The 10199-nt window shown below is 34.0% G+C and overlaps 1 protein-coding gene across 1 annotated transcript; it reads right to left on the bottom strand.

Annotated features, from left to right (window-relative positions):
* Window positions 1-1721, bottom strand: LOC107842775 (protein ENHANCED PSEUDOMONAS SUSCEPTIBILITY 1). Its single transcript, XM_016686799.2, has one exon. It carries the CDS (start codon window positions 1710-1712, stop codon window positions 216-218), a length of 1497 nt encoding a protein of 498 aa, XP_016542285.2. The 5' UTR covers window positions 1713-1721; the 3' UTR covers window positions 1-215.
* Window positions 1722-10199: the final 8478 nt, after the last annotated feature.

Below are 10199 nucleotides of genomic sequence, written 5' to 3'. Positions count from 1 at the left end.
TTTTTGCCCTTCAAGATTTCAAGTGTTCTCTTGATCATTGTTGTTCAATTTAACCTTCACACACTTTGTTAAATACAAAAAACACAATTGGCGAAATAGCCTAATGGCAACAACCTAAACTTGCACCCATTTGTCATCTCGATGTACAAACTCAACCAATTTTTCATTTAAACACATTAAGCCTGAATTTTTTGCACATTAATAGACAAACACCATTAAGAAACATACTGCATAAATTCCATGTCCTCTTCAAGTCCCGCCATTGTCTCGGGTGCCAAAACCACTTCAAGATCAACGGTTCCATTTCCTTCTCGTCCAGGGAAAGCGGAGATCTTACCATCAAATTTATTAGCCATACCACTTCGGACCGCGACAGGTCGGCCCCACCCGAAATCATTATCGTACATTGGAAACCTAGGTGAACTTCCCATAGTAATCATAGCTCCATCAAAATTACCAAGAGGAAATAACCTAGGATTACTTTCCCAATCCTTCACACCACGGCGCACAGTGAAATCACCATGCGCCACTACATTTTGATGTAGCTGATTCGCGCTCCAATATAAGTCGTTAGATAACAGCTCCTTAACATAAGCAACGGTCGGGATACTTTGAATGGCGTTCCCAAAATACAGTGGCTCCATCTTTTGCTCCAGCCGATGGCGACAATTAACCGCCATCCTAAACGTCGTCGTTTTGTTCCCGTCCAATTTCCTAGCCCGTGTCACCGATCTCCATAATTGACCACTCAATGACTGAAATGACGAAATCTCCGAAGCCGTAGCCGAGCCGTTTTTCAAAGCCGGCTCGTCATTAACTGGTGTTATCTTTCCGTTAACCTTACCGTTAACAGCCGTTCTATTTGCCCTATACTTCAGTTTCAATATGGCTTCACGGCTGAAATGGAAGATCTTTTCACGGATCGGCTCGTCGCCGGAGAAAGTAGCCGACGGTCCACCGTCCGGGAACTTCAACACCGCCGGTGAATCAAACACCGTCTTACGGTTAAAACTCGGCTGCCTACTAATCTTCTTCTCGCCTTTTGAAAATTCAGCAAAAGTATTGAAGAAATTCCAAAAGGAAGTACCATCAACGACGGCGTGATTCATCGTACATCCGATGAATACACCATCATTTAGTTCAGTAACTTGAATAGCCATTAAGGGTTTATTATGCCCAGCATAACTCAAAGTACTATCAAATTGGAAGAACTTTCGAAAATAAATCGGAATATCTGCTTGATTTTGTGGAACAAGTGTTGAGAGATTGAGGTGGGGTGCTTTTGCATGTACAAAATCTACACCAGCATCGTTACAAACGATGTAAACGTACCCCTGAGAGTCCGTAATTAAACGGCCTGCGAGGGGAGGGAAATGGGCTAAGGTTTTGGCAAGGGAAATTTCGAGATGAGAAATGAGAGAAATAGAGGATTCGAAAGGAGATTGGGTCAATAAAACGCCTTTCTGAATATACTGACATGATAACATAGGAAGATCAGAGACGGAGAGTTTTAAAGTGTTGTTAAGTGATTGATGATCGTTGGGGTAAATAGTGGATTTAGAAACGATAAATAGTGAAGAAGAAGGCATAGTTGCAAGGAAGATGGGATATGGGAGTTGAGAAATGGAAAATGGGGATGGGGATGGGGAAAGAAGTAAGACAGTTGGAAGGTATTTATAGAGGTTAGGAGTTACGAGGGTGGCTCGGTTCATGCACTTTGGTGGTTAGTGACTTAATTTGACCCTTACACCTTTTTCTATCTTCTCTTTATTTTATTGTTTTAATAATTACTCCCTTCGTTTTAAATAATTGTTCTTCTTAACTTGATTTAAAAAATATATATATATATTTATTAAAAGCTTATTTTAATATCTATTAATCTGATAATTATATTTAAAAATATAAATTTGAATATATACATTTTATGCAGTCATTTAGTGATATGATTAATACTATTTGAAAAACATAATAAAACTCTCTTGATTTTACAAAAAGAATTCAGCTAAATTAAACAAACATTTTTAGCAAAAAGCCCAACTAAAATGAAATAGAGAAAATATTTGATATCAGAAGTTCATAGTAAATCAATTTAGATTCATATAACATAGAATAAAAGGAAAAATGCTTCCTAATAAAGTTTCTTCATTCCTTAAAGCTTTATCCAAAAACTTCTCAAGTTTATGTTACGCTTATGCCAACTCTGATCGAGATAATTCTGTACTATACTTCAAGGAGGAATTTTAGGACATCTTTGAAGTAATGTGCTAGATGTCGTTGTTGTCCAGTAACTCTAATCAAGTTAGATTCATAACGAATATAGATAAATAAAAGAGGTTTCTTCAATTCTTGAAGTTACAACCCGTATCCTTTTTATTAAGGTTACAGGTTCACTCAAAAATTTTTACTCAGATATATATATATATATATTAAGAAATTCACTAAATATTTATAAATATTTAATTATAAACACAATTATATTACCACTACTCAAATACAATAACTAGTGATGGACAAACTCTATAGATTAACAACAAAATTCATCGCTAATCCTAGTTAGCAATGGATTATCAGAATCCTATTTGCTACGAGCAATTTTAGCTAATTTTCTTTTTTTGTTTATAGTTTATTGTTAGTTTTAACTTGAGTTTAATATAAAAATTCATAAATTTCATTTTAATTTTCCTAACAAAGGAATCTCGACCAACTTCCACACTCTTTGATTGTCCTTTGTCTACTTTCTCCCACGTATTGTATTGATATTGAATCATTGATGATGAGTACAGAGTACAGAGTACAGTGAATGATGGAAGTGAGTAGTTGGACATAGTTGTGGTGCTTACATAGTTTGTACAATCACACAAGTAGGGAAATTAGTGCCAGACATACACTTTTGTACATAGAACTTTTCACAAAGAATGGGTTTTCTGTTACACTGATGACTGGCCCATCCCATATTAGGTGGTCAAGGTTGTTCCAGACTCCAGTTCCATGTAGTTTCATCATGTGGTCTATGCTGACACAATTTGCTCTTTACCTGGTTCAAAATTTTATGTCCACGGGGGTTGTTTGGTTAGGGAAAGAATTATGAGATAATTTATCTCAGATTTATTCGTTATTTTATTAGGTATATGAGATAATTTATCTTAGATTTATTAGTTATTTTATTAAGTATATGGGATAATTTATTTCATCATTATGGTGTAAATAGTGGAATAAATATATCGATACTAATTAATACCTCACATCAAACATGAAATAAAATAATCTTTTATTTTATTCTGAGACTATTTATTCCTTATACCTCACACCAAACGAACTTTTAAAATTTGAGTAGAGTGGTGGATGTGGACATTATATTTTCATAATACACTAATAGTCTCTTAAATTTGTGATAGATTTAATTTAATTATTTGACTTATGGTTTATTTTGATAGAACACTTAAATATATGATAATATATTTCTATTAGATACTTGCAACTCAAATTTTATAAAAGTTCCTGCATATGTACCTATGTACCCATAAATCTCAGGCATGGTTCAATTAATTGTCACAATCCAAAAAACTCTGATTATGATGATACCTACTATAACTCGCTAGTAGTTAAACTAAAATTATAACTCAAAACAACAAGTAAGGAGTTAATAAGCGGAAGAGAAAGAAAACAAGATAACAACACTAAATAAAGTTATTAATAAAGAAAATAGGTAAACCATGCATACAAATAGAGAAGGGAAGGAACAAAATATATAAAAAAGATTCTCAAAACCTGATATAGTCATTACAAGAGTCACTATAACATAAGGAGTACTAGATAAGTGCATTATATACAGAATAGTCTCCGAAAGTATAAGATAAGATCAGGGGCGAATCTAGGGTGATTGGTGGGGGTTCTCAGAAATTCAGTAATTTGCGTGTGGATCCTTTATTTATATTAAGAAATCTAGTAAATATAAAAGATTAATAAGTTGAGAACCCATAGTTAAAGTGTATCAGTGGTTGTGGGTTCTAACCCTGTGTAAACCACTATATTTGATCTTTTTATTTGCTCAAGGAACCCGCAAACTTTAAATCATAATCCAATACAGACGGAGATAAATTAGCTTTGATTGCCAAAAGCTCATTCAATATCTTCGATAAACAACTCTACAAGAGCATGACATCTGCGGTGATGATTTGTAGTAAGATCTGCATAAAAAAATATGCAGAAGTGCAATATAAGTATTAAGGCATCATAGACTGACTAAGCTCAAATAAAATACAACTTTAATAAAGTGTGAATATAAAGGTAAGAAAAGAGAGGCCAGAACAAGAGTAATGGGTTAAATCTAGAAAATACAAGAAATATAAGTAAACAACTTGAAAAGTGTAAAGTAAGCGTCTAACTATAACCTAATCGGACCATCCGAAAGGTTCACATAACAATAATAAACTCAACCCGCCCTCATAAGTATGGTCGATGTAGACAATAATTAATATTAAATACAAGTCAAGCATGATAGTAAATAAATGTGGAAGAATGTCATGATATGCAAAATGAGATAAGTGAAGTGTTGATTGTACCGTATACTCCTTCTCCAGCCTTATCTGTATACCCTGTTCAAAATCAAATCGAATCGAATCTCCAAATAGAAATTAATGATGATGTATGCCCAAAATCAAACTATCCTAAGTATGTAATAAACATTAAATCAAGTGCCCGAAATCGAATCAGGACTAAATAGACTATTTTTTTTAGAATGCCAAATCCCTTTTAAAATAATCCCAAAATCCTATTATAATCTAAAAATGGTGTTTTTAGGCCAAAATACCAAGGAAACATGCTCAGCAAGCACCATGGAGCAAACAAGCCAAATCAATTTCCAATAATCAGTCCATCAATACGCAACTTAAGAGTTTTGTAGTCATTTACTACAAGAGAATGCATTATCCTAAGGTGAATCATTTTAAAGGAGCGGTAAAACTAGCTACAATCCCTAGAAACCCAACTAAAGGCAAGCAGCAACCCAAGACTAGACTAATATATCCTACGATAATGTCTACAACTATCAAACAAGCCAGAATAGTCCTAATAGAGAAATGGCTATCTAAACTAAGAATTAATGGTGTAAGTCTCTTCTAAGGCTTCTACACAAGCTATAAGGATCGTAGAAGCCTAGTTAAGATATATTCAATCCATAATATTCCACAATTAGTAAGTTATCATACAAGTACCTTAAATGAGTTAAGTCTTAAAGTAGGTAAGTCGTAACCTACCTGGATGTCAAGGAACCGCTCACGATCCACTACAGTGGAGTTTTTCCCTTCTGAGAAGTCCCCGAAAGTTTTTACGCTATCAAAATAGTAATATACTCATTAATATGAGAATAATGATACTCATATTATGAATTTATGATTTTTAATAAAACATTGAGTGAAAAATCACCCGTAGAGTCCACTTATGAAACTCAAAAATCAAATATGCAATTGTGTTCCTTGTGGGACAAGAATCATCTACTCAAAAATTGATGATAATTAGTCTCCAATTCGAGTCTCAAAACTACCCACAAGTAAAAGACAAAACAAGAATTAAAACTAAGGATTAGATTAAAATTTAGATGAAAAACTTACAAATTAACAACGGAAAAATGATCAAGTGATCAATTTACCCACACTATTTTTTCACAAGGTTTTTTTAAGCTTAAAGTGATCAACTACGAAGGAATTTTGGGTGAAAATAATGAAATGTTCGATGTGGGGTTTATATACAGCTGCCTCCTCTTAAGTGAAGGTTAGATCGCTTAGCAACGATGCTTAAGCAATTGACCAACTGCTTAAGCGGTGGTCACTATTTACCCAATCTTTTGGTTTAGCCATAGACTAACCGATAGATAAAAATAAGTCCAGAAGCCTCGAACCTAAATGAAAGATCCCCCTAGCCCAAATCCACATTCTGGAGTTAGCAGAATTGTCAAAATTCTCATCCAATATCATTTACTTAAAGTTTTGGTCGATACCAATTTCTCAACTTCAAAAGCTCCAAAATAAAAAAAAACTGACATAAAGCTAAACGAATTGTCTGGAAACCGCCTTACCAGTCTTAGCAAGTCATAAATAACTTGGGGCGGCTATAGAAAAGATGTAAATATAGAAAGTTCATGAAAAGAGAAAAATGACCTAAAGGGTTATTATAAAAATATTGATGTGTATAATTTTATAAAATGATACAATAAAGACCATGGAAGGCACAAAAACTACACAAAAATAGTCCAAAAATTAAGAGCAACTCGAGGACCCCTTTGAGTGCTAGCTTTGGCCAACAACAACAACACAAGTATCACGAGTTTACAAGGTATTTTAACACCAAAAAAACGACAATACAACAAGAACAAGATGACCACAAGATTCAGATTCAATAAGAACAAACGATTACAAGATACAAACACTAACACAATTACAAGAAAGGTAAAGATAGACAGTGAGACATAGATTATTACAAAGAGTAGGAACTAAAGAGTATATTAAACTCAAAACCCCCTAATAAATGTAACAACAACACCATACTCTTACGGTGACCGCCAAGGGAATCAACTCACCTCAAAATCCACCGTTTCCAAGAAAAGAACAATATTGGCTTTTCCAAGTCCTAAATTACAATGGCTAATACAAACCCTAACCAAGAACTACACTAAGGTGGTCTACTCTCAAGAGAGGAGATTTTCAATGTCTCATATTTTCATCACTAAACAACTAATAAGAGAAGACCTAAAATGTCCAATTTATAGTATACTAGGAAATTATAAAAATTTAATTATTTTCCTCAATCAATTTTCCATTTTCTTTAGATTTAATTATTTTGCTGTTGTACTAAAACCTCATGCTTCTATGTAGTATATATATAAGCAGTATATAGAAAAATAATAAAAATAGTAAAGACATATGTAGTCACTGTCAATTAAATAGTGCCATGTTCAATCCGCAAAGTAAACCTTAAAGAAGCATTACAAACTTTCCCTCAGCATCTTCAGCATTTTCAACCCGTCAAATCTTGGGATGTCACAACCATGTGGCTTCCATCTAAGGCCGAGATAATCTGTATCATGACGTCCATTCTTGAAACAGTTGAAAGCATTATCAATAAATGGACAAGAACCCAGTTTATAAAGCGGTTAAAGATCACTATTCTCTATCCATTCATCATAAAAAATATCACAAGACGAAGAAGTGTCCTCTTCAATAGCAGCATAAATCCAAGATTTTATCGACAAGTTTATGGGTGCTAAACTATCTCTGTAATTTTGCTCCTCACAGTAACAACATATTCCTATAATTGTCAGAAGAAATTTTTTGATCATCTATCTTGTTGAAGTGTTGAAATAGCAAATCAGTATATGTAAAACAAAACTTGAAAATCATCTGCAACATAAGGTTCCCAACTTGTTCCAGACCATTCATAAATCTTAAGAGAATATCATCCACAACATCATCCACGTTAACTGTTGTCACAAAGGATAAGTTCAATCAGATAATAACAAATAAAGTAACTACCATATATCAGGTTAGTCACTCATTAATGTTCATTCTTAAGCAATCAGAGGAAGATGTATGAGTATATATTAGCCGACTGATTGATTAAAGCTTCTTAAACATTAGTACACCACAAGGTTTTCATTACAAAATATTCTAACAATTGCTCACTTAAATTCCTACCAAGAATAGCCAAAAACTTTTTCTAGTCATTGGCCTTCCTCCACCTTATTTCATGTTTTTGCTTGAGAACTTTTATTTGGTCATTTTTTTTCCATGAAAATTATTAGAGTCTAGAAGAAGTGTTGGTGTCAAAATGGTCCAAGAAAGGGCAAGAAGATGAAGATATGGAAAGAAACGAAGCTTCGGCCGAAGACCGACATAAGACTGCCCTGCAAAGGTCTATCAAGATTATAGGATTTATGATACCATGTGAAAGTTTGAGGACCCAACCCAAAACTTAGGACGTAAATCAAAAACCTTAGGATGCCGCTATAAACTCGAACTAAGCCACTATTATATAACTCAACACTCTTCCACATGTGTAACCAACTCCCCGAGGTTCACTTATGTATTTGTATGTGGACTTACGAGTGCGAGAATGACCTATAAAGGTAGGCCAGATATCATGTAAGAGTTAAGAGAACGAAACATGACAATTCAGTAAATCCAAGACACCTATTTATATGTGTCAAATATAAACGGAGCAATTCCTAACTTAAGAAGTTAACTCTGCTCTAACACAATTAATTGACCAAACTACTTAAACTTTATGACTGCAGATTATAAATCGGGAAAAAAGCAACACACGTTTTGCCTCACATTGTCATTTAATGAGTACAATACTCTATTCAAATTTAGTTTTATAGTTTAGAAAAGCGGACTCCCCAACTCACTTCAAGAATGTAGCATTATCTGAAGATGGAATCTGACACCCACACTGCATCCTATGTGAAAGAATTTGGTATAAGTTATTTTGGCCTGCAATAAAGATTTATTATTGAAGTCATCAACAGGATTACCCTTACCACTTTTAATGTATAAGAGTATATAGATGTAAAAATATCCAATGGAAACACCAGATTCATCACATAAATAAAGAACACAAATATGTTGGTTGAAAGAAGTGAGGTACATGCCAGCGTTCTCATCACTGAAGATGATTTTCCAAAATAGTTCTTCATAGACATAAACAGGTATTATTTTAGGTTGGAACAACCTAAATCTATATGAATAATGGTAAAAAATCTAACAAACTTCAAGGAATATGTACCTTGGAAGAGGCACTGAGAAAATCCTACACTTCATGTTGGTCAGCCACATTGGCAATTGTCAAGAGATCCTGTTATAGAGAAAATATTTAAACCAACCAAAAACCTAAATATTACAAATAAATATTAAAGCAGTGCATAACTGTACTTGAAGATATTTGCCAAGTTGAATGCAACGCTAATGAACGAATGCATCTTCTGTACTTGACGAAAATATCTTCTTAGAAGGCAAATGCTATGTATAGTTAAGAATGTCCTTCAGGTGTATATGCAATCTCTCAAAGATCTTGTATCTGCTTAAACAACACCCAATAGGAAGATATCAGCTAAATAAAGCCAGAGCGGAAGTTGAAAAATTAACTTGTTCAGTGTTTAAAGGGACTTATTAAAATGCAATGCAATAAAAGTTCGAACACAATAACACTGAAATAGAGATGTTTTTAGATGATATGGCACCATTAAGTAGTTAAAATATATACATGAAAACAATACCTTCTCTTTACAAACCAAGTGTTGTTATTGACATCAGTAATTGCGATTGAATATACAACAAAAGATTAGGGTCAAGAATCTTACAAGACCAAAATCAAAAGGGTTGAAACCACATCTCATGAAATTGATTTTACAACACCACACCAGGCTTTAATTTCTTATCAGCCAGCTTGACTTCTTAGGACATATTTTGGAGTATGACGAAAAAATTTGAGGAGAATTCACCTACCCTGCACTTCATCTTTGTACGATGATGTCCCTCACCATGAATCACCATGTCTGAAGCAGTCATAGTGCTAGATACGTCATTCCTAAACTCTGCACTATAAAATTCTGATGTAATAGATCCACCAACTTTGCTCATAAATAAATCCTCAGTATCTTGTTGGACAATTAATTCATATGTACTATTTGATCTCTTAAGCCTAGTTTTATTCTTATATGAATAATTTTTTATGAAGGAGGGTGAACTAACCGCCTTGCTAACACATAGCTACAACCACACTAAAACAATCTTCTAGTACAGTGGTAAAAATAACATAAAAATTGCTTTTAAAGGGATTCTTGGTTCCGCCACTGATACTATGTTATCTTTTCTTTATGATGCGTTAAAGGGATATTGTTGTTAAGTACTCTAAAGAAGTGAAGGAACTGGGGAGATATTTGTTTGAACTATTGGTAGAAGCACTTGGGATCAATACAAGCCATCTCAAAGACATGGATTGTGACAAGGGACTTTCAGTTGTATGCCACTATTATCCTGCTTGTCCGGAACCAGAACTTACATTAGGTGCTAGTAAATATGCTGATGACGGATTCTTGACTCTGCTTCTTCAAGACCATATCGAGGGGGTTACAAGTTCTTTATGACAATCATTAGGTTGATGTCCCCTCTACTCTGGAGCTCTTGTTTTAAATATTGCAGATCTTC

The sequence above is a fragment of the Capsicum annuum genome, chromosome 9, assembly GCF_002878395.1.
Source record: "Capsicum annuum cultivar UCD-10X-F1 chromosome 9, UCD10Xv1.1, whole genome shotgun sequence".
Classification (NCBI taxonomy): Eukaryota; Viridiplantae; Streptophyta; class Magnoliopsida; order Solanales; family Solanaceae; genus Capsicum; species Capsicum annuum.
This window is presented reverse-complemented; position numbering and strand designations above follow the sequence as displayed.